Below are 26,184 nucleotides of genomic sequence, written 5' to 3' on the forward strand. Positions count from 1 at the left end.
TAAAATGATCACATATAATTGATGGGGGCAAAGCCATCGGTGTTTGATATTGGCGGGGACACTTCCGCTATGTCCATGCCAAAACTACGCCTTTAATCTGAAGATTAAGTCTGCGAAATCCTGCACTGCTACGTATAATACTGGGTTTGTGCGGGAGGATGAAATGCTTAAAAATGCTTGAATTTTAATGTTGTGTCTTAAAGAATCGAAAGTGCTTGAATTTTGGGTGAAGTACTTGTAATATTTGAAATGGTTGCCGTTTCTCTTTAAGTCTGCTTAAAAATGATGCCGACACTGCTCTCGACTGGCTTTGTTTCGTCATTGCATTTTTCCCCTGTGATTACCGACATGGAATGGTAAATGGACTGCATATTTAATTATTTTTTTCTTTCTTTTGCACATAATTTGAATAATTTTTATTTTCCCAGAGTAAAACAAAAACCATTAAGAACCTAGTAAAAAAACTTTCTTCGTAAAAAAACTAGGCAAGAAAGTGAATCTCCGTAGTGTGTACTTTTCCTTGCGTATTTAGCACTCGTTTTCGGTCACCTAGCGGTCAAATATTACACACTGCACCTTTAATAAGGAGAGAGATCGGCTGGAGTGGACAGGTATTTAAATGCACGCCTTTTTCCTGCGTGCAGCGTCGCGTTTCAAATACGCATTCCAAGTATCTCACCTTCAATGACAGACATCCACGCACGGGAGTGGCTCTGAGCGACTTGAGGGTGCGCCCTTAGGAGCGATTTACGCGCGTGCGCAAGCGCAATGATCGAAGTGCAGTCGCAGGAACAATGGACGTCTAACTCCTGAACAGAGAGAGAGAGAAAGAAGATCCATCCCACTTGATTTCTATTCAACTTGTCTCTGGAGCAATGTCTCGACGCGTCCGACCGGGTTACTATCGGCAAGAAATCAACAAAACCTCTTGGGAAGTACCGGATAGGTACCGTGAGCTGAAGCAGGTGGGGACTGGGGCATATGGGACGGTCTGGTGAGTGAAAAGGGACAAATTCATTTCAGACTCATTTCGTTTTAGGGCGAAGAGAAGAGAGTATTGTAAAAACAACAACAACAGATGGTCTATGTCAGACATGCAAGTGGGGCGATTTTAGGTTCAGAGCTTTGGGGGTGCTGAGCACCCACAGTGTCTGGCTGGTTAAAAATTAAAATATGTAATAAATAATAAAATGACGAAACAAATAATCTACCCCTATGCTCTCAAACATAAGCAAAACGATAAGAATTCAGTATGAGAAACCTCTACTGATTCATATCTTTATTTTAAGAGTAAATTGTTCATAGATAAAGAATCAAAATGTGATAATAATGTATAGGGTTTGTGCAGGTGCTTGAAATCCTTGAAATTGATTAAATATTAATGTGTATTCAAGGATTAGAAAGTACTTAAAGTTGTTGCTCAACAAGCCTGCTTCAAAATGAGGCAGACACTGCTCTCTCGCGGCTTTGCTTTGCCATTGCATTTTTTTCTGTTTTGATTAACTGCATTTTGTATGGACTTTTAAGTGTCAACAGCTTGTATGGGACAAGTGAAAACTACACCTAAACATTATAAAAAGTGTATTAGTGCAATTATTACGTATCGATTATGGACATTTATCATTGGCCATGCAAAGGATTAAGATAGCGTTTCCCAATGGTACATTTTAATAGTAAGACAACTGAAAATGTCATTTTTTTACCTAACACCTATTATGGGGAGAGAGCTTTCTCAATCACAAATATATTTTTGTGATTTACTCAAGATCTAAAAATTTAAATAAATCAAATGTCTTAATAAATGCATAAGCAAGATAAAAAATCTCATATGTAAATCACAAATATATATCTGGCTCTGCAAAATACATGATTCACACCATCTTGTACCTTTGAATGGTGCTGGAGAAACTGGAAAATTGGCTTTGAAAGTTCTTAAAAAGTGCTTGAATTTAGCCATGAAAAAGATGTAAAACCCTGCATGAAGAACAGAATAGAATTTAATAGAATAGAATAGAATAGAACAGAATAGTCTTTATTGCCATTGATATCAACAAGATTAGACATGACACTCCAGGATAAAACGTAATTAATACTTTGAAGAGGAAAAAGATCAAATACTATAAGGATAAAAAGGCAAAAAATAGTCACAAAATAGTGCTAAATAAACCGGCCTATAATAATAATAATAATAATAATGATAACAATAATAATGATAACAGCAATAATAATAATAATGCAATGAAAAAGAATAGTGCATTTTAACAATGTAATCAATGTAATGTCAGTGGTCTTCAACCTTTTTCAAGCCGAGAGCTAATTTTTGTTACTTATTAGCACAAAGAGCACCCAGTTTGCATTTCTAAAATAACAACTTAACATTTGAAACGGGTACAATTTACCTGCAAATGAAATGAGTCACAACATTAGCTTCTCTGCTGGCTTTGATCTCTTTGATCTCTATAAGGGGAATTAACATTTTAGCACAACAGAAACCAAACGAAAATAAATCCAAACAGCTTGACAACATCAGTCACATTACTGTGCATATTGAGAGATTTGTCAGCTGTGGTTATAATGTTTAAAATTGTGGAGCACCAAAAGATGTGTCTTACCGTTGGCAGCTCGCTCTGTAGACTGCCAACAAAACCCCGCCTTCCGGTCACATGTCAAACGCCAAAACAAACCCTACCCCATACCAGCAGGTGGCACTGCAGCGGCAATAAAACAAAAGTTATCATTACACCCGTTACATACACCCCCCTGAAATTCTGCTAAATAAGGGAGTGCTACACTAAACAGAAAAAAATCACATGCAAAAGTGCAAATACTGATGAAAAAAAAAGGACACAAAAACTGGTACAGTATTACAAGGAACAAACTGAAGTGCATGTCAGTTCTAAAACTCACCCAAAAAGGAGTGTGAAAAGAAAGGAGGCTATCAAACTCCTAACTAAGCACAGACTCAAAGATGCCTGTTTACATCTCTGAAATATAAAACATTGTTCCTGTAGTTTCAAGTACTCACATAGGCAAAATTCTTGTTTCTTACTCAAACTGAAAGTGCATCTCTAAAGAACTTAAACAAGGAACTAGCAGATATTGCGTACACAGAATTGTCACCTACCAACTGGTCATTCATCTGACAAATAAGACGACTGGGAGGCCTGATGGACCGGCGGACCCTAAGATCATAACGGCTAGGTTGAGCACAAATAACCTGAGCTTGAGGGTCTGGGACAGTCAAGTCTAAACAGTCAGTATTAGGAGCGGCTGTCTCATACGCGTCAGTACTCGGGGAGACAATGTCCGGGGGGTCAGTGTTCAATGGGGTCTCGTCTGGGAGGACAGTGTCTGGAGGGCCCACACCCAAAAGGATCATGTTTTCAGAGCACCGTGGTGGGTGTTCTGCATTGTCAATTGCAGTGTGATCAACATCTTTTTCGGGGATGTGCTGACTTTACTATGTGAATTTCCCTGCGGGGATGAATAAAGTATATATCTATTTATTTATCTACTATGTTATTACAAGGTTAATTAGTGTAAGTAGTGTTAAATTGATTCAGCCTAAGACTAAAAAAAACATAATTTTACAAGAAATTCACAATGACCCAGCACTGGTGAGCTATTTTCTGTTTTACTTTTTTTTAATTTATAGTTGTTCATCACTTTTAAGCCTTTTCTATTTTTTTAAGGAAAATAAAGTCTTGGAATTGCTATAATTGGGGTGCTTGGGTTGAATTTGGTGGTCCTTGAGCATCCCCCAAAACAAGCTGGTTACGCCCATGCCTACAGTCAAATTGGGTCATGTTTAACAAAAGCATCTTTGGGTTCCTATCCCAAATCTACATAGTAACCCATGATCAAAATTACCATGACCATGGTTCAATATATTTGAATTGATCATTTCGGGGTCTGAAAAGTGTTTTAGAAGTACATTTGTATTTGTATCCCCTGCCGCACAATGTAAATGAAGCACTACAGTAGGCGGGGCTTAGCCAACAGAATAATACAAAATATGGAGACTGAAAGTGACCGAAACAAAACATTATTTTCCCTAGCCTTTCACAAAGATTGAAAAAAGGATGAAAAAAGAAAAGAATGGAGCAAAACTGGGGGAAATAGAGACAAAAAAGGAAGAACAAACTAATAGGATAAAGGAAAGAAGAGAAAGACGAAAAATGGGGAAAGAAACAAAGAAAAATATGAATAAATGGAATGAGAAAAAGGAAGAATAAACAAGACAGAAACAGAAGAAAACATGAAAAGCAAAAGAGGAAAAAGCCAGAAAAGGGGAAGGGGGCGGGGGACAAATAACAAAGAAAATACATTAAATGAGCGAGAATGACGGAAGTGTTATTTTTACTGCCCTCTAATTTTGTTTTGTTTTTGTGTATAAAAGCTGTTATTACGATTATGTGCAAAAGAAAGAAAAGAAGGAAGGAGGGTAGCCTTGGCAGTATCATCGCAGCCAATCATGTCAGCTCCCTCTACTTAAGTCTTAGGTCAAACAAAGGCTAATCTCGCTAACGCCGAGGATTTTGAAAAATGTATGTTTATATGTTTTTGCTTTTTATTTAAATCAATGATATATTTTTTCTTACGAAGTATTTTTAACCACACGGTTGTGCTAAATAATACACACTGTCCCTTTAAAATCTGGGCACACTCACAATTCTACCAGCGACATGCGGTGAGGTTTTTAAAAAAAACAAATTAAGCTTGGATCTTAATTCGATTGGCAGAACAAATAAAACATTTTAAAATGTAACATAGAAAAAAAACGTTCTTTTGTCTTAACTCATGAAGGAAGGCTGTGCGCTGCTCCTTTTAAATAAAAGCATCAATAGATCAATTAAACACTGTTATGAAAAAAAGTCTACGCAAAGAGAAATGGCTTGACTTGCTATTAGCTTTCTAATTAGGGTGAGCGATATTTAATATTTGGTAGCGATCGGATCCAAGTAAATACATGTTAGTATTGCTTGATACAGATTAGAGGCCAAAACATTTTGCTTGAAAATGTCATGAACATTGAATAATTGAACCCACTCTCCCTTAAATTAGTTCAAAGGAAAGATAACCAAAGCTCAAATTGTTTAAGCAATAAACACGTTATTTTTTTAATAAATAACCACATTGCAAACTTTAACAGTATAAAAGTATAAATAGAGACATTTCTGTGATCCTAATGAAGATAAGTGGTGCAGTAAATAGAAAAAAAAGCGGCAAAGTGATGAAATATATACAAATACTGAATAAATGTGTCAACTAGAGATCTAAATTAAATTCTATTGCACAATATTTTGAAATAAAGCCAGTAATGCAATTAAAGTGTCAATTGTCACTCATTGGCTCTGTTGCCATAGTGACAACGAACATACAGTTTTTTTGTTCAAGAACAGTAACATATTTACATGTTGGTTACAGCTCATTGCTCTCTGCAGGTGAGTTTTCTTTTTCATGTGTTTGAGCAAATTGGTGGTGTTGCCACAGTAGAAGACCACTTTACCACACAAATAGCACCTGGCATTGTGCTTTTCTATAGTTGGAAAAAAATCCACACCACAATGCATTTTCTGTTTGCCTATGTAGTTTTTGGAGTGGGTGTACACATACAAATGGCCCTCTCTTCTGCCTCCCAGGCAGAGGAAAGCAGCAGGCAGGATGCAGCAGTAGGACAGATAGAGAGAGGTGCTAAAAGTGTGCCTGCCAGTCACACACTGAGACATAAACTTAGAGAGAGAGCCAAGAGCGCTGGTTGAGAGAGAGAGGGGCTGTGCTCTGCACAGATTGGTGAAGGAGTAAAGTATCAATCACGGGAGTGTAAATCCAAACCCAGCACTTGCTTAGTGTTGACAAAATCAATATTTTGATTGACCCGACTTACCCTACTTGTTACTACTATTACTAACTCTGTTGTTTGGGGATATGGTGTGCTCCAAACAAGAATCCTTGGTCTTACCATCGCCCTCTGCACATAGTACCTTACATGTCCATCCATTCATCCATTATCTGCATCCCAGCGATCTTTGGGCAGCGGGCAGGGGACACCTTGAACTGGTTGGCAGCCAGTCGCAGGGCACAGAGAAACAGACAACTTACTCGCTCATACACACCTAGGGACAATTAGGACCGGCCAAGCTAGACTTAAACCCTGAGCCCCTGCACTGTGGAGCTACGCACAAATCCCCCAGCCACCGTGCCCCTATCTTACATGCAATATGCAACAATAGTATTCATAATATAATATGAAAATTCAGCGATTTTGAAAAAGAAAATTTCCAAATTATCAAGGTAGATGAAAAATATTTTTTAACACCAAATACATATAATTGTTTAACATTTGTAATTGTGAACTCTATTTCTCTGATGACTGGTGAGGCAATGCCTCACCTTCCTCCCCTGACTGCAGATCACTGATTTCCACAAGCGAGAATCGTTTATTCAGAGAATCATATTATTGATTTAGGGTTAATTTCCTAAAAGTGCTTGGTCTATAAGAAAACACAATAACAATCTGAAACTTTTTTTTTTTTTCATTTAGCTCAGCAGTGGACATCAGAGCCAGGACAAAAGTGGCCATCAAGAAACTTTACCGACCTTTTCAGTCGGAGCTGTTTGCCAAACGAGCCTACCGGGAGCTGCGGCTTCTCAAGCACATGAAGCATGAAAATGTGAGCTTTATTATTTCATCAACGTGTTTTGCTATTTTAAAACAATTAAGAACTTTGAATTAGATTGCATTTGTAAAAAACACACGTCCTGCGTCATACATTTCTCAGTATGTCAAAAAAGAATCAAGTCTCTTGCTATTTTTTTAAAATAAAAAACAGAAACCAAATGCTCCTGCTTGCCACTAGATGTCATTAAAGGTGTAAAAGAGCTGAAATTCCGCGAAGGTTCTATCCATGTTTGGGACTACAGTACTAATCTTTGAGAACAGGTATTAACTGTGGTAAACAATAGTCAAAACGCTAAAGATTATTTAACACTTGAATGACATTGTTAAATGTGATGCTACTTAGGATTTGACCCCTGATATTTTTTGCAAAAGCAATATGATGCCAAGATTTATGAACCAGCTGCAGCAAGAAGACTGCAGGAGTGCAATGAGTGAGACGGGAAAAAAGGTGTGATGGCACGATAATTGTTTGCACAGGTTTTTAATATAAGATATGCTGGTTTCATGTTAAAGACAATATTATGCAGTACTTTCTCAGCTTTATAAGGCCCAGCCTTGTAGTTGTACCTGTTGTTTTTTTTACTGCTAAAACTCCTATTTTGTATTTTTTTATTCATTCAAATTGGAATGACAATTTTGGCAAGCATATTTTATTCATGAGTTTGTTTAGTGTGCAACTGTTAAAAGAAAGCACATTCAATGCCCGCCTTGAAAGTCATGTTTTCTCCCATTAATTCTGGATAAATGTGCCTAGAAAATATCCCTTTTCATCCGTAATCATAATTTGTAGGGTAGGCTACAAATATCAGCTGAATGATAAAGAATAGTACTGAAAAATAAAGCTAAATATTATTACATTATTTTAATGATCCGGCCCAGCTGAGAACAAGAAGTCTGGCACCCGCTCCCTAGCCAAACTGAGTTTGACTGAGTTAAGAAATCCAAGCAAATCTCAAATAACAGCCTATCAAGGCTCATTTCAGAACACAAACTATCTGAGATTGGTCTTTATCTTAGCCCGGAAAAACTTTCTTTCAGCCGACAGCAAGTAGCGAAATGACTGCCTAAAACACATGTGTCAAACTCTTTGCCCGCCTCATCATTTTATGTGGCCCGCAAAACACTGCTGAAGGAAGCACAAGAGAAAAACAAGCATAAAACAATGACTTGCAGTTTTAAACATGTCCACTGGATGTCGCAAAAGCCAGACACTTTAGCTGTATTAGCTGACTACCGTTAATCAACCAGAGAACATTGAGTAAACCATCTCCATTTTATTTCTTTTTTATTTAAACAAAAGTCACGAACGCACTATGTAAGGCGATACAAAAAATACCAATATTGATAAAATAGCACCTAGGTGTCTTTGAAGAAGTTTGAAGAAGCTTTAGATCCTTTAAAAAAACAGACATGAAATCAAACAGCAAAGTTCCCATACTCAAGTAAACATTTCATATAGAGAGCAGAAAAACTTTTAATCTTAAAATCAATCATTTAAATTGGTGTTTGTATGCTATTTTTGTGATATTACTGTCCATAAGTTTCCTTGAGTTAAATAAACTGCAGACGAAATGAATTGAATTGTTTTTTGTTTTCCATTTTTTATTATTTTATTTAACAGATGCACAGTTGATAACCACTACAAGAGATTACATTTTAGTGATGGAAAAAAATGAGGAAAAATAACCCCTCAAAAATCTTTTTATAATCATATCTTACATCACTGAATCATTATTTAGGTTTGAGCCTCCAGAAAGACCTCCTGGCCTCCAGCTAAGGCATAGTTTTTATGCCATTAACTTACTAGTCCGGCTTCTGTAGGAATATTTTTTCTACTTTGAGGCCTCCGAGCTAAAATAATGTTAGCAATACTCGCCTACAATATTTTATTAAAAAAAGAAAAAGAAGAAAAGTTGGAGGGGAGAGTGGTATGTTTTAACTTCTTCACTTCTGTTTCTTCTGCGACAGGTGATTGGTCTCCTAGATGTTTTTACTGCAGATCTGTCTTTGGACAAATTCAACGATTTGTAAGTAAGAGTGCTTATCATAAATGAAACAATTTTTGGTCACAATACTACACAATAGACTATTATGGTTTGACCCGCAAGTTACCTAGTGATGCCTTTCATGGGCACCGACTTGGGCAAAGTGATGAAGCTGCAGAGGTTGTCTGAAGAAAAAATCCAATATTTGGTCTATCAGATCCTCAAAGGGCTAAAGGTACAAATCTGTCATTTTTGGATCCCATTGGAGTCTTGATTATATCTCACATATGCTCTTTTATTACAGTATATTCACTCTGCTGGTATCATCCATAGGGTAAGTTATCTTTTATTGTTTGGTTTTACCTGAACTAAACAGGTGGCTCCTTTTACTCCATTTTTTTTACAGTCTAGCTTACTTTTTTGACACCTTTCTTACTTGTTGACTTTTCTGTAATTTGACACTCTGTGTGAATCTTCCAGGACCTTAAACCAGGAAATCTTGCCATTAACCAAGATTGTGAGCTCAAGGTACATTCACACTCCCAACATGATAACAAAGACAAACACCGTAACGTCTTGAAATAAAAACAAATACAAGTCATAACCCAGAGATTGGCAACGGGAAAGGTTGAAAGGGCCATATTGGAGTAAACAAAACAAAAAACATATTGTTGAAGGAGTTCTGCCTAGTACGGAACTACTGAGACATCTTTACGCCGGGTGGAGCCAGGCTGACGCGATCGATCAGGGGCCTGGGAATCTTTTTGACCCAAAGAACTATAATAGCAAAATGTTTTGATTTTTTGGGGGGGAAGCAGGGAGCCATACAACATATTTTAAGACAAAACTCATTGGGAAAACGGCCAAACACGCTCTCCAGACAAGAGGTATTTTTCCAGCCTAGGTTATTTTACTGTGTGCCATTTGATGATTTGATAGCATTTATGAAATAATAATGTTAGTGACTGTGTTCCAAATCAACAAATATACCACTTTAAACTTGTCTCCCAGTGACCTAAAATCATTAAGGCTCGTTTTGATATTCATTTTCTTCCTAAATAATGGTTTCAAAACAAGATGTTTTGTAAATACAGTATGTCACAAAAATCTGCAAGCGAAAAGTTTATGGACGTATTTCCCTGCTGTCTTGCTTAGCTCCGTCTCCCTTACTGCCCATCCAGTAAAATTGGTTCGAGTGCCTGGCTAGTGTTTGTGGGTAATTGCAGTTTTTTGTGTGCGGATTTTTATTGTAAAGTGTCTCAACAATGAATGTACATTATTTAATGAGCTTCAATGTAAAGAATTCTTTCACAATGTAAACTGTAAGTAAACTGGTGCCCTTTATAGACTGGACAGAACTTTAGGCATGATTAGAGTAGAATGTTGCATTAAGTGGACTTCTTGTTAAACTGATGAGCAACTCAGTTTGCTGATAGCATGGTTGTACTTTTACCTTTCCTTCCAGATTTTGGACTTTGGTTTGGCGCGTCAGGCCGACAGCGAGATGACGGGTTATGTGGTGACTCGCTGGTACCGAGCCCCTGAAGTCATCTTGAACTGGATGCACTACAGTCAGACTGGTAATCGATTCTTTAGTAATGTTGCCTATGTTTATGTCACAGAGGTGGTAGGGTTCACCAACCTTTTTGAAGCTGTGAACTACATTATTTGTTACTGATTGACGCAAAGGGCTACCAATTTGGTATGCATTTCTATAAAAAAACATGTTATTAATATGTTGTTATTTTGTTATTGCTATTTTATTACCAAGTTATTATTATCATTACAGGTTAATATTGCTCAGTCAATCACTAAACATCATACCAGTTAGAAATCAAATCTCCAAGAAAATTCTTATTAGCCTTGATATACTTTCAGAACCAGTCCGTGCGCTTGGAGCAAGGGTCTCAAACTCAATTTATTGGGAGACCGCCGAACATTGGGTCTGGATGAGGTTTGGGCCAAATTAAAAAAATTCTGATAAAAACATTCCACTGTCAAATATTGTTTTTAAATTTCCTAAAATATCTAAAAAATAAAAAGAATTATGAGCAATAAATGGATCCACAGGGCCTTTAAAGAACAGTGCCTTCTAGTGGAAAAGAAATGTCATTCATTAAAAAAACGAACATTGATTTAAATATTCAGCAAAAATAGATCATGCTCGTTTAAACGACAGTTTGTCTAAAATACTCGTTGGTACAGAATTTGCATCCGTCTTACATTATGTGAGCCTCACATGAGTGTCCACCATCTTGCTGTTATGGGTAACTGGAAAACAAAAACTTGACGAAAGCCTAGGCAAAATAAATAAGAAGAAAAAAACGTGATTTTCAGTCACTTGGAGTCTCAATAGTTTGTATTCTTCTTTGTGCTTTTCAGCACTCTTTTTCGCATGCACAACAGAATGCAGCATTATCTAGTCGTCAAATGATACACAGGGTCCCTATAACTTTCATATTAAGGCGGGGCCTCAATGGCCACAATTGGTCACTGGCCAGCGAGTCTGAGACCCTTGCATTAGTGGCAACCCATTGCTAAATGGGCTTTTTTATACTATTATTTCAGAAAGGGCTTTCTTCTTGCCACTCTTACATAAAGGGCCGATTTATTCAGAGTACAAATAATTGCTGTCTTATACGGCGATCACACCTCAGCTGTATGCCTGCAGGTCATCCAATGTAATCATGGGCCGCTTGGTCGCTGCCCTCATTAGTTTTTCTCCAAAATGTTCCGAGAGTTTAAAATGACTGCCAGGTCTTCGTAGGTTTGCAGTAATTCCATGCTTTCTCCATTTTAATATCATTTTTTACAGTGCTTCGGGAAATGTGTAAATGTTGTCAAATCTTCTTGTAGAATTAAGTGTGATGTCGTGGTGACCCTGGCTTTTAAGGTATCCGTGAGCCATGAGTTGTGACCTTATTATCCATTAATCTAATAACAAACTGTTAATTTCAATAATTCCTCAAAAGACGGCTAGATGTGTATTGAAAAGATGACTCATGTGTCTTGTAAAGATTCGAGTTTACGTAGGTTTCGTTCCTCAACGTATAGTTGGAGATCAATTTAAATTTGGTCTTCCTGAGGCACCATAGCGCAAGTGCTTTAAAGTGACGGTGTGCATTATTTGACCACTAGATGCTGCATTGTGTAGTCCAACCCAAAAAAGTGCTAAAAAGCTCAAGAAAGAGTACCAACTGCTGAGACTCAAAGAGACCAAAAGGCCCCATTATCTTCTCTTCTGTGTTTAACCAAGCCTTTTGTGAGGTTTCTGTTTTTGTCCCATATGTTATGCAGGCTTAAATGCAAGTGTATATACATTACATTTTGTTTTTGCTGGTCTTTTTTTTAAGTAAATACATTCTACTATCTCTGCACAATCTGCACAGTCTTTTGATTCAGTTACTTAGAAAAGTGGGATTTTTTTATGTTTTGCGTCACAACAGGTCAGTTGAGAGAGAGAGAAGAGAGGTTGTTTTATGGGCCGGATTAAAACCCTCCGGAGGCTCATCTGGCCCGCAGGCCGCCTGATTGACATATGTGCATTAAATAAATTAAAAAAAAAAAACAAGCCAGACACTCCCAGCACCCCCAAAGCTCTGAATCTAAAATCACCCATGGTTGAGAACTACTATACAATAAACATTTGAAGACGTGCATGGATCTCCTGTCAGTATTACGTACTGTCACTTGTTCCCCACAAGAGGGCGCTTACATAACATTCAATATGACTGTAGTTGAAGATACACTTTAAAGCACATGTGTCAAACTCACGGCCCGCGGGCCACGTCCGGCCCACCGTGTCATCATATCCGGCCCGCAAGACCATTTTACATTATTGTTATTAATGACCCGTCAATATGAACAACGCCGTCTCATCCCTGGACATCATATTCTGACGTTTTAGTCACTGTACCTTTTCCTTCATATATGACGTATACTATACTATATACCAGGGGTCGGGAACCTATGGCTCGCGAGCCAGATATGGCTCTTTCTGTGAGTACCTATGGCTCAGAGACAAATTTAATTGCATGCAAATTTTCTCCATCTCGTTCAAAACTTGAACCATTGATCCTGATCAAATACACGCAAAGCCAAACCAAAGCTGATTTCTACAAACAGTGCTTTCCACAATATATAGGGCACGTTTTCACTACAATTCACAGTCAAGGTGTCACAAAAAAAAAAAAACTCTGGCTGTACAACGCTAAAGAATCCTTTATATAAAAGCTCACTTTATAATCTGTGTTCAGTGTTCAGGTACTTTTTGATGAATCCACGGAACAAATTGTAAATACGCCAAAACACCGGAAGAGAACCTAAAGTTATTTGATTGGGTGAGTGGAAGGGATGGGTGGAGCTATGCAAAAAGTGCAAGCACTCCCTCCCATCTCTCGCCCTACGCCGTCTGCGCCCATCAGGCGCCCTGTTTGCAGAATGTTGTGACGTCATGCTCCCTGTTTGCAGAATGTTGTGACGTTTTTACATAATACCGTAAATTCCGGACTATAGAGTGCACCTGATTATAAGCCGCACCCACCACATTTTAAGAGGAAAACCGATTTTGTACTTACACAAGCCGCACCTGTATATAAGCCGCATGCGCCCACGTTAAAAAATGTAACACAAACACAAAATTAACCCAAACCCGACTTTAAGTCCCGCGATTGAAACAAAATGTCCTTCATTAAAGTACACAGTCCAAAAATCACAGCCAGCAAAATGAACGGAAAATGATACCGGTACTTAAGGTTTGATGCAGACCTGCAGAGTCCGGGTCCCGTTGAAAGTAATCCAAGGAAAAAAGTGTATATTTCCAAAGGTAAGGGTGGGAAAAATATATATCCACTATTGTCCGCCGCGTCCACAAACAAGGTCTGTCTGTTCCTCACCTTTACCCCACTTCCCGTCACCCCGTGTTTGTTCCACCCCTTCTTTTTCATTCGCCCGTGCGAAACACATCAGAATAAATGTCTAAAATAAATACAAATAAATACATTACAAAAATATACAGTTGCAAATACATGTTATACATGGTTACACATATTTACAAAGAAAGACAGTACACCGAGATAGTTTTCAAAGCTTTAATAATAATAATATAACTTTCATCCCAAACGGTGCCTGTGACAGGGCAGTTAATGGTAGCAACAAGCTAGCAACACGCTCGCAACCCAGTAAACGGGTCTGCTAAAAAAACAAACCGTACTTATAAAAATCACGGTAAACCGTCCTCATCTTCCTCCTTAGAACTGAAGCCATCAAAGTCGTCTTCCTCAGTGTCAGAAAGAAACTTTGTCATATAGACGTCGTCCCACGCTCCCTTATTCCAAAACATGCTAGCAACACGCTCGCAACACAGTAAACGGGTCTGGTAAAAAAAACATACCGCACTTGTAAAAATCACGGTAAACCGTCCTCATCTTCCTCCTGTGCTGCGTCATGTGCCTTTTTTTTTTTGCATTTTGCATGATGAGGGTATGTTTACGCTAATTTAATTTATGCACAAGCCAAGAAGTTGCAGTCTTCCTGGGCGCATATATTCCACCGGTCTAAATCTTCCCTTTTGTACCCGAACGCCGCTGGCAGCCGTTAAAAAAATTACATAAATTGGCCGCGTCACTGAATAAGCCGCAGGGTTGAAAGTGTGGAAAAAAGTAGCGGCTTATAGTCCGGAATTTACGGTAATTTGTGTAGCATTTTCATATTTCTACTTTTGACAGGAGATATATTAAGGAGAGCAAAATCTTTTGGGATATATAGTTTTTTTTAATACATACATCGACATAGGAGCAAAGGAATTTGAATGTTATTTTAATGTTAAGTTGTTTAAGTTAAGTTCTAAGTTGTATAATATAACAGGATATTTTTATTTACAGCAAAATAATAAATACTGTATAAGTGATTTAAGGTTTAAATTTAATATTGTTATCTGTTTTTATTCATATTTATGTTCCAAAAACATTCAGTTTAAGTGTGTTCAATAAATGTTTATCCTGGTTGGCCCGCAACCGTAAGTGTGTAATGAATTCTGGCTCCTTTTGCAATTGAGTTTGACATCCCTGCTTTAAAGTTTGTATTCATACTCTTCTGCAGTGGATATTTGGTCTGTTGGCTGCATCATGGCTGAGATGATACAAGGAAAACCACTTTTTAAAGGCAGTGACCGTATCCTTTGCCATTTTTTTGTCCACAGCTTGTATGTTTTTGTTTCACCCTTAACCCAGGGGTGGGCTAACTATGGCCCGCGTGCAACTTGCAGCCCATCAGGCTTTTCTTATCAGGCCCGCCAAACAAAAATGGTCAAAATATAATGATGAAATATATAATAGTAATTAAGTACTATTAATGAAAACCTTTTGGTACTAACTTTGTTCTTGTTGGCCCTTTGTGTTTTCACAACAAAAAATACTACTACAAAACCACTGTAAAACTAAATATCAAATTTTGTGCTTAAAAACAGGGATCTAATATATTTTGATTTCATTCTGAAAATAAAATAGCATAGAAATACTACAAAAAAAAACTTACAGCAATATTACTACAGAAACAATCATATTAAAAAAATAAAATATGATACTCTACTACTAAAATACAAAATACACCTACAGCAATCCTGCCACAAAAATGCTACAAAACTACAACTACAGTAATGTTCCAGAAATACTATAGAAATATCATGAAAGGTTTTTCAGCATTTTCTATTGTGCTAACAAATAAAAAATTCAAAAGTAGTAAAAATCCTATAAAAACACAACTACAGTAATAGTACATATCAAATTAGTGTTTAAAACAGGGACCTAATTTTTTATTTAGCTTTAATTGTGAGTGTTTTAAACCCAATTTGATGAAACTAATCTATTCAAAATCAAACATAAATATAAAATGAAGATATCTGCATGTATATCATATATAATATAATATAATCATATATCATATATAATCATTAATAGAAAAAAATGGGATAGGTGTCCTGGATCGGCCACATGGCTAATATGTTTAACCGAATGCGGCCCGCAACTCCAAATAATTGCCCGCCCCTGCCTTAACCCCAAGTTTCTTAGACCTCGATCAGCTGACAGAGATCATGAAAATCACAGGAACGCCTTCTCAGGAATTTATTGCAAAACTACAATCCGATGAGGTGATTTTGAAAATGATCCATTACATCAAATGCAATCAATTAAATGACTTAATATTTATCTTTGAAATCTTATTTTCAGGCCAAATCCTACATCAAAAGTCTTCAAAAAGTCGAAAAAAAAGACCTTCACAAAGTGTTTTCCAAAGCCAACCCACAAGGTAATTCAGTATTTTATTTTTTTACATATTTTTACACATATCAGAAGATGGTGGGGATATTTCTGTTTGGGATCTGAGTATGTTTTTTTTGGTTTGTTTGTTTATTTGTCTGTGCACTCGAGAAAGGGGTAAAGTGTTTACATATGACTACCATATTTTGCAGGCAGTCCTGTAGGTTACCCTAGATGTTAAATTGCCCAATAAAAGCTTACTCAGCACTTTTGGTTTTATTATAATATTCTCCCAGTAAGACGTTTAACTGCCCCAGACCAGAACGACATTAAATGTCTACACCATATTTCACAGGCAGTCAGGTAAGTTACATTAGAAAAATGCCACCCAAAAAGCTGACTCAGTACTTTTGGTTTCATTGACTGAGCTTTTTTCACCAGAAGCATTTTTGGTTTAGCTGACTCCATAGTTTTTCAAAAGAGACATTCCCCTCTTCCAGGCCAGAACAGCATTCAATTTTTTTTGCAATGTCTTGCAGAGAGTTTAAAGAATTGACCTATATGTGGAAAAAACACACCAAAAAAGCTCACTCAGCCCTCTTGGTTTTACCGACTGCGCATTTTTTATTCAAAAAGATTCCACTCTCCAAGGCCAGACAGTGAATATCAACACCATATTTTACATGCAGTCGTAGGTCACCCCGGATTTAAAAACTGCCCAAAAATCTGACTTTACTTTCGCAGAAAGACATTCTACCCTCTCAGGCAAGAACACATTTGGCCAGGATGACAATATTTTACAAGCAATCAAGAAGGTAACTCTAGAGGTGAATGGCCCTGCCAAAAAGGAAAATGCCATCCAAAAATGCTTTTGCATCGCACTGCCATTCAAGTTGGAAAGCGGAGGAAACATAAATTTTTACATTTGAAAGGAAGAGGGATCAAGTACTATTTTCTAGGCCCGGAAAGGTTTTAAACACCAAGTCAAGTAAGAACAGTAGACCCCCAGGATGTGACATCAATCCGTTTTGTGGTAGGGTATTGAGGGGAAATTGACGTGTGAAAGGGGATAGAAACCTATTGTAATTAGTTAATAGGTTCCGAATTCCTGTACCTCTGGCAAATTCATTGAAATAACAAATTGGTACATGGTCTGTACTACTTATGATTAATACACATGAATATGATTGACTAACAGTACAGATCAGCTAAATACTATATGATTAAATCACAATATTATGCAGCTAAATATAACTCCTGTAGAGTAGAGCAAGCTAAAAATTCAGCCATCTTTTTTTCTATCAAAAGCTATGCAGGTAAATTTCCGCTACCTATGTTAACAGTTGAATTTCAATTAAAATGTAATCCAAATAATGATTATCTTGAGTTTTCCTTGCCCTCATCTAGGATCAGATCAGTAGGTGTTGTAATGGTTGTCTGTGCATCCCTTTGAGACTTTTTGTAATTAAAGGTATTTCTATACACAGTTTTATTAGTTGGGCACAAAACGTGTAGTGTTCATCTCCATAATTATGCCAACATAATTATGGAGGGGGGACTCAAGGAATTTAGTCTCAACGTTGACCTATCCTACTTTTTTTGGCAGCAGAGCTGTGATGTCATTGAAGGAACAAAAGACTTTCAAAATTGTGAAATCCATTTCACAACATGTTAGGCAGCTCCAAAACGACCAGCAATTGTAGTAAATGGCAAATGCATACCGCTATTTTATACTTGGAGGTAGGCGATTGTGGCTTTTTCACCACATGTTTTGCGGTTGTTAAAATATTGTCCACGTATCTCCCAGTTAGTGTCGAGGCTGCCTAGGGCTTCCTATTTTGTTTGCTCGCAGTTGGTGCTCGATGGCTGCACAATGCTGTTTGGCTTGCCTCTCTGGTGTCACAATCACATCCCTAAAAGAAGGCAAAGGCATATAATGAATGCACGTTGTCCACGACGGCAGGTTAACTTACCTCATGCAGCTTTTGGTGATCGAAGCACGCAACTCAGACAAAACAGTCAGAAGTCCCCCAGCGACACGGTAGGCAAAGTTTCAATTATTCTAAGCAAAAATAAGCACTATGCAATTGCTGATTACTACAATCGCCATCTGTTTTCAACGTGACCCGCCGATTTTATGAGTCTTTGTTGTCATCCGGTGACGTCACAGCTCTAAGTGATATGAGGTCAATCTGTCAAATTTAATAATTTTTCGAGTTCCATGGTGCATGGAATATGATGGAACATACCTGCATGATTCTGGGGAGGTACACAACACCTTCTGTGTGTAATTGAACAAAAAATGTATTTTCTATTCCTTCTAAACAGTGTTTGAATTTGTCGAAGAAAAAGGTGTACAAACCCTGATTATTTCGGAAAATATTGGAAATATACAGATGAAACATGTCTATAAATTTCATACAAAATCCATGTACTATTCCCTCCCCCTTTTGTGTGTTTTAGACTTTGGCATTACAAGGGTTATACAAATGAACATGCCTTTTTTTAATTCCTATTGGGCTTTGGTCACCAGGGATACGATTTCAGTTCGTACAACAAATATACACATAACAGCAAGTAAGACAAAAGAACCAAACAAAAACAAAACCAAGACGAACAGACCAAAAAGTACCTCGGCATACTCAAGAAGAGCGAGTAAAGTAAATTAACCTGCTGCAGTGGGTGGCTCCCCACCTGAACATGACTGCAAGAAGAAATATATAAACACATAGATGAATAATCATACAAGAGTCTGGTGGGGTGTGTTGGACCAGGCAGCAAGTGATTACATCAAGTGTAATAATCATTCAGCGATGTCAGCGAAGTTAATTTCCCTTACATAATCAAGGAAGCCAGACAATATTGAGTAGAACGTATTAACAGAGCCCTTAAGTGTATTCCTTTTTTTTCTAAACGCAAGTTCAGTAAGGTAGACTGGATCAATCGCAATGCTATTGATGTGATGAAGGCGATGATGTTAGGTAATTTTAATGTGAATGAGGAATTTCCAAATAAAGCTCTCATATGATCCGGTTTGACAGGAGAGCCGTATATTTTTGAAATGGTTATGCAGAGAAGGACATGACTAGAACATGTGGATGTGATTGGCTGGGGATTGATGCTAGCCTGCACAGTTTGAATTAACATTCTCAAAAATTTGGGACATTCTTTGTTAGGTCCAATGAGCTCTTTGAATAAATTTGGTCTGAATGAGGCCGTGTTATGCGCATATTGAAGATAACTTGACCAATAATGTATTCAATTGCGTATCTGTCTAGCTGTGAATGTGCTGGAGCGCATGCTGTTACTGGACCCGGAAAGCAGATTGACAGCTGCTGACGCTCTTTCACTTCCGTATTTTGCGGAGTTCCGGGAACCCGTAGAGGAGACAGAAGCTCGGCCGTACGACCATTCCCTGGACAACACGGAGCTTTCCGTGGAACAGTGGAAACGTAAGATGGAGGAAGGGCCGAGTCAAACGTCAATCAGCCAAACATTTATGTTGCTTGTGTGTTTAATGCTGTTTTGCAACAGGTCACACCTTCACCGAGATCTTAACCTTCAAGCCTGTTGTGCCAGAATCCAAGGAGACCTCACTTTAAACCAAGACGTGCCGGAATCGTGTTTGTTTTTTCTCATATGAAATCATTTTATGATTTCATCAAGGAATTGGTGCTCTCGATCTTTCAGCTTGGCAGCCGCTGCTTGCCTTATTCGTTGCATCATCAGCTTAACGCTGTACAGATTCTTGTAGTACAGTAACCCCTTGCTGTATCAAGTCAAGTCAAGTCATGTTTATTTGTATAGCCCTTAATCACAAAGAGTCTCAAATGGCTGCACAGACCACAGATTATTGCAAACCACCGACTATTATGACATCTTCCCTTGATCTAAAACCTACATGAGGACAAATAATACACAGATATTGTCAACATAAAATATAGGTTATTCATATGCTATAGAATAGTGTGTTTTAAGCTTAGATTGAAACATTTACACTGAGGTTGCAGAACGAATCTCAGAGGGAAGAGCATTCCACAGCACCGGGGCCCGAATGGAGAACGCTCTTGAACCTGTGGATCTCTTCTTGGCACTTGGGATCACTGATAGACCAGCATTTTCAGAGCGAAGGCTCCGGACCGGAACATATGGGTAAATAAAAACTGAAAGATATGAGGGAGCAAGTCCATGCACGATTTTGTATACTAACAACAGAACCTTAAAATCACGTCTTAAGCTAACAGGGAGCCAATTCTGGTTAGCTAAAATCGGGGTAATGTGATCAAACTTTCTTGTCTTAGTTAAAAGCCTCTCTACAGCATTTTGTACCAGTTAAAGGCTCTTGATTTTGGACCTTGGGAGACCGGAGAGTAGTGCATTGCAGTTATCGAGACGGAGCTAACAAACTCGTGAATTATAATCTCCGCATCCGACTGAGGCAGTTTAGGGTGAATTTTAGCTCTGTTGTAAAGGTGGAAGAAAGCTGTTCTGGTAATATTCTTAATGTGTGTTTGACAGGACAGATCAGGGTCAAATATGACACCTAAATCATGGTGTATGTATCGCGCTTTAGCTATTCGTTGATTTTCATCGCCCGTGGTGTTATGTATTCTGATTGGTAAAACAAGCTCATTTTTCGCCTGTGCATCAAGGGCCTTGCGGCCCGTTTTGTACACCATCAGCTTGATCAATCTTATTTAAATTTCAAGTTTCTTTAAAAGCCATAATGCCCACTAACTTGCTCCAAAGCCCCACGCGGCCCTTTGGCTTCACTTAGTGGTACCCTGGCGCTTTTGTTTGATGCAAGAAAGTTATATGGTTTCTGTAGGTGGGGAACGAGACACATTCTTAACACTTTCCAATGAATTTAGTTAGATACAGTATGTGTTTCCTTTGTTATTCTTATACGAGGTTTTTAATTGTTTGCAGTTCCAGACATTCTTTGGGGGGTCCAAAAAGGCTTTTTCAAAATTAGGGTGGCCGAGCCCAGCTTGAAGGACGGTTAATACCGTTTTCCGTAACATGATAGTGACAAAAAAACATAAAAAGTAAAAACATAGTCTTCTGAAATCAAATTCGGCCCAGTAGTGCAATAAAGCAGCGTGTATATTTTTAAAATCATAATTTGACAGTACAGAAGTTATTTTTAATTTAAAACTAAAAAATAATATAAATATACTTTACTTTTATCTGTTAAACAGGCATGAGTCTGTATATTGGGTTTGTTCATTGCCTTTGAAGTATAATAAATAATAGATAGGAGGTGTTGTCTATTTTTGAAAAGCAACCTTTTCAAAAAATGAGAAATTACTTGAATTTTGCATTTGTGCATAATTAACTCAAGAAACTGCAATTATTCTGTTTGGTACTGTGTTTTTAACGCCAATGGAAAATAACATGCTTTTTATAACACGGATTTATGCATAGTGAGTTAGTCGGACGATCTAGATTTTGCATCATATTCTGTTTGGGAGTTTGTTCTTTTGTGGATTTATGTTTGAGGGAGCTATCTCACATTCTTATCAGTGTGATCTTCTCCTCAATCATATGTTGTTTACATCTTCGAGTAAAGAATGCCATGCAGTTTTATTACTGTTGCCTCAGAACCTTAGCATCCAAACTTTTCTTTATTTTAGAGGAATACATAAGTTTAGTTTAGATGTTTGATGATAGTAGAACAGACAAGACAATAAAAGCTTAAAAAAACAAAACATTGTGTGAATTCTGTAGCACAAATGTACATAAGATATAGCTGAGTGGTTTTGTTACTAAAAGACAGAAAACCATTGTCCACCTGGCTGCCTTTTATATAAACACTCATGAATAAGATATATGCTCCCTGTATGTTTGGATTGGTACCCCATATTTCACTTGCTCAAAAGAGAGAAATTTATTCCGGGAGATTCTCAAACACAGAAAACACAAGAGAGCATTATTAAAGGCATGGCAATTTTGAAACAAATATTTAAAAGAACAATCTCAAAGGAATCTTATTTTTTCAAATACTATATACCAAGCCACTATACCAAGGAGGATTTGCTGTGCAATTTTTAAAAATTGGAATCCAATATTTACGTTCAACCCCCTAAAATTATTCCTCAAAGTCTGCGCATTTAAGTTTTTATTTGTGTAAATCTTGTATGAGGGGTTTGTAAGGGTGCTTGAAATCCGTGAAAATGCATGAATTTTAACGTTGCGTATTCAAGGATTGAAAAGTGCTTGAATTTGGGGTGAAATAATTGTAAATAATTCAAATTGTTTCTATGTTTCTAAACAAGTGTGCTTAAAAATGATGCTAACACTGCTCTCTGGTTGCTTTACTTTGTCATTGCACTTCCTCTCCCCTCGTGCTCTACTGCAGCTGGTATTAGTTTGTATGGCATTGTCCTATGAAGCACTATCGCCCTCTCCGGGTCGTTCCCAAAAGGACAGGTGCATACTACACCTAAACATAATTGAAATCACATCCTGCACCCTGAATAGATGACCTCTCTCTTTCCCACTCAAACTATTCAAATTGTATCTCAAAAGCATTACCCTTGTCTGGCGACCTAGCACATTTTGACCACGACAAAGGCTCAACGATTCCAAACGGAAACATTGACATAATCGGCTAAAAATAACATTTGATGACTGTATTTTATAGAAACTAAATACTTTATGTACATGCTCTAGATATTCCAATACTAACAAAAACATATTTCTGTATTGTTCTTCCCACAGGAACATTAATGAGGGAAAGCTGTCTTGTGCTGCTTGATCGATTCATAAATAGTAATATCAAAAGTGACAACTTTGTCTTGGTAGCTAAAATGACTGATGACTTAAATAATGTCTGCTATAAATTCTTTCCAAATTGTGCTCTGCTTTTTTCTATTTCGCTTATTGCTTCACTTGCATTCTCCTCTTGTGGGTGTTGAATTTAACAAGCTTCTCTTGCACGACCTCCGGGTTCTGTGACTCCCACGAGGCGGTGGGGTTGGAGAGGGAGGGAAAGGAACGTTCTTCCTGGGTCTGTTGTGTCTTTGCAATCGCGCACAAAATTGACAGTTCACTCGGAAGTCAGACAGTTTTGATGTCCTCTCTGCAGACAGAAAAAACATTTCCTTCATTTTCAGAAATCAGCAGCAGCACATTAAGTGTTGGGTGTAACATTTTTTTTTGGTTTGAACAAATTTATTGACACTAAAAACAGAAAACAATCATGACAATCTCAACAGCAATTAAGCACATTCACAATATTATATTCCAATATTACGTTTTTAACAGCAAACACAAAGTGAGGTTTGAACAAACCTTCTCGAAAATCAAACATATTCACAATTTCATTATATAACATCTTTGTTAGTGTTGGGTGTAACATGTTACATGTTCCTTTAATGAAAGTACTGTTCTATGTAACGAGTGATTTAATGTGGTATTAATGATTTATCTTTTAACTCGACTGTTTTACAATATGGTGCGTTACTCCGCTATTTTTTAAAAGCAGCTCATGAATTTGTATTCTGTCTTCTGACGTTTCCTCCTTAGCTCACAAAGTAACATACAACACTAACTATGAGAGCAACACAGCGCTTAATACAGTAACTGACAAGGGTGGGCGTGAATATTTGTGCCTAGAAAACACAATTGAATACAGTCACAGTAGTGCCGTCTTAAGCACAGATTGTGTCAAATTTCTCTCTATTGGTATTCGGATACGCTCTTTGTTATATATACTTGCATCTGTGCCGTATTTCCAACTCTAAAATAAGATATTGAAATCAGGGTTTACATGCACGTGTTTGTTTGTGTTTCACCTGTAAAGAATGGAAGGCAATGCCTGGCGGAGGGGGCGTGTCTTTTGTAAGATCAACAAAATCAAAGGGAAAACGTGAGGACATAATTCACAGTAAAAGAGTGCTTGATTTGGATATTTTTATTTGTAAAATTATTCATGCAATACATCATGCCTAGAGGAAAAAGAAAACGTCTTGGACATTAGCCACAAATAGAGGAAATCTTCCCATTTTTGAAGACAAAAGACATAATGGTTATGGGGCGTCTCAGCTGTGTTAGATTGCAAGCTTTCAAGATGGTACAAATGAAGAAATGTAAAGTTCACAGTTTCTACAGGTTCGTGTACATATTTTCCTCTATTTTTTGTAATTATTATTATATTATAAAGCAGTTTTAGTGGGTCTGTTTTAGAGCAAATATTTAGGGTAATGGACTTGTTCTGTCTTGACCTCGCGGTCTAGTTTCCCAAAGAGTCAAGTGGCAACGTCCAGCGCTAGCATTAAGTTTAGGATGCCGAGCTCCTGCAGGCCATCTGAAGCCGACCCTTAGGATGGAATTGAAGCAATACTCAAACAACAGATAGCCTGAGATAGCACGGTGGGTGGTTCATGATGGTGATCCACAGTGGGAAGGTGGGTGGTTACTAAATGAATCTGTCTGAACGTTGTCTGATGGTGGGTCGTCAGGGCAGGCAAGGCCTTCTCTACTGGCCTAAAAATATTTCAATCATGTGATCGTTAGTATATTTTGTCCATGAATTGCCTGTCAGTTTTCATTAATTGCTTTCCCCCTGGTTGTGCTGTGTATGTTTAGCCAATCAAATTTTGAGATGGCAACACCAAGTCTGTCATAATTAAACGTTAGCGGTTTCACAAACTCTATTTGGCTAGGGGGCGGTATGGGAATTATCACAATATGAGGAAGAAAAATGCAGTGTCCCTGTGGCCACTGCTTCTGTCGAACAGACCTTTTCAGCCCTAGATTAAATCAAAATCTATGGCAGGAATACAAAAATGGACAGTCTTGACTTACTACATTAGCTTCAAAGGCAATGATAAAAACAGAACTAAAACTCACGGATAATCTGTACGACAGAGTAATTGAAATCCTGTCGAAGAAAGAAAGATTGATAGATTTTGGGAACAAATAAAAATGTTTTTTTTCGTCAGAAAAATTTGGCTATAATCCTTATTATTAGTGCAATTTTATGAGGTTGTTATTGAATCTTTTTATATGTGTCTTAGCTGTGGCTGCAGTAAATGTTTTACAGCCATAAAATAGATACTTAGGGTTGGATTTATTCAGACGTAGCACTACTGAAGTCCTAAATGTGAAATGCACAACTGGTTTCTGGGGAAGGCAGGCATAATCCATGCATGTTTGCTAGGATACTTTTTGTTAAATGAACTCAAGCTATATGAAACAACATTTGAGCTTGTCTCACTTATTTGTGGAAACAGCTAAAACAAGTTCATGGCCCCAACCCGAGAACCTCCCTTGATCATTAGCCTGAAACTAGAATAAATCATTATGACTTGGTATCAGCATCGACTCATGTTTACTCATCAAAACTTTTGGGTTCCCATGTTCTGGCTTCTTATCAGATATACAGTATCAAGAGCTCTATTGGATTTACATGAAAACCTCTGTTCTTGTTTATGTCAAGGCCTTACACTGATTTATCTTTTGGCACTGCAGGGTATTTTGTGTACATAGCTTATGCTTGCTAACAGATGTGAGTTTCAGTGTGAAAGACTCCAGCTGCTTTCTGTGGGAATCACTCCAAGAGTGAGGGCAAATACTAAGAGACTCTTGTTGTTAGTGCTGACAAGAACTTTCAACCCTTTCAAACCGCAATCCACAATAGAAAAAAAAAGTCAACAATAGCCATATCATGTTTTGAATTTGTGCAGGTTACATAACTGCATTCAAACTTTTTACATGATTTTATCTGTTTTATTGTTATTTTTACTGAAATTCATTCACATTTAATAAATCATGACGTGGTTCAATGTTTTTTCCAGTATGTCACCATTTCTGCATCTTTTCTATGCTCATTTATTGAACAGACTTATATTGACACAAAGAACCCAATTTGTCTAGACTTATGCTTAAGATGTTAACCAACGTTTCATCTCAACTAATGTTTCTTAACTGCTCTAAACCATCCACCCTAATGACTAGCTGCGACCCAACCAAGAAAAAATAAATCTACTTCTCAAATGTATCAAGTAAAAAGATTTTGCAGTTTAAAGCAGATATAGTGCAATACATTCAGCATTGAATAAAAGACCATCATAACAAAACGACTTAAAGTACCATATACACTTGCATATAAGCCTACATCACATATACATTAAATGACACCATAAAACTGCTTTAAAAATGAAATAAATTTAAAATGTGTATGGAGTGTGTACCTAAAGATAGCCATGTTTTTTTTAAATTGTGTAATTAATAAAGATTAATATACTGGTAAAAA

At 37.4% G+C, this 26,184-nt stretch overlaps 1 protein-coding gene across 1 annotated transcript; it reads left to right on the forward strand.

Annotated features, from left to right (window-relative positions):
• Window positions 1-685: 685 nt before the first annotated feature.
• Window positions 686-25,714, forward strand: mapk12a (mitogen-activated protein kinase 12a). The gene is made up of 12 exons (XM_088340969.1): window positions 686-994; window positions 6,545-6,674; window positions 8,651-8,709; window positions 8,791-8,902; window positions 8,972-9,001; window positions 9,148-9,195; window positions 10,133-10,247; window positions 14,767-14,838; window positions 15,735-15,814; window positions 15,894-15,972; window positions 19,202-19,375; window positions 19,458-25,714. Exons 1-12 carry the CDS (start codon window positions 876-878, stop codon window positions 19,523-19,525), a joined length of 1,086 nt encoding a protein of 361 aa, XP_088197095.1. The 5' UTR covers window positions 686-875; the 3' UTR covers window positions 19,526-25,714.
• The last annotated feature ends 470 nt before the right edge of the window (window positions 25,715-26,184 follow it).

This window comes from Urocampus carinirostris, chromosome 7 (assembly GCF_059441175.1).
Source record: "Urocampus carinirostris isolate Australia breed hairy pipefish chromosome 7, RoL_Ucar_1.0, whole genome shotgun sequence".
NCBI lineage: Eukaryota > Metazoa > Chordata > Actinopteri > Syngnathiformes > Syngnathidae > Urocampus > Urocampus carinirostris.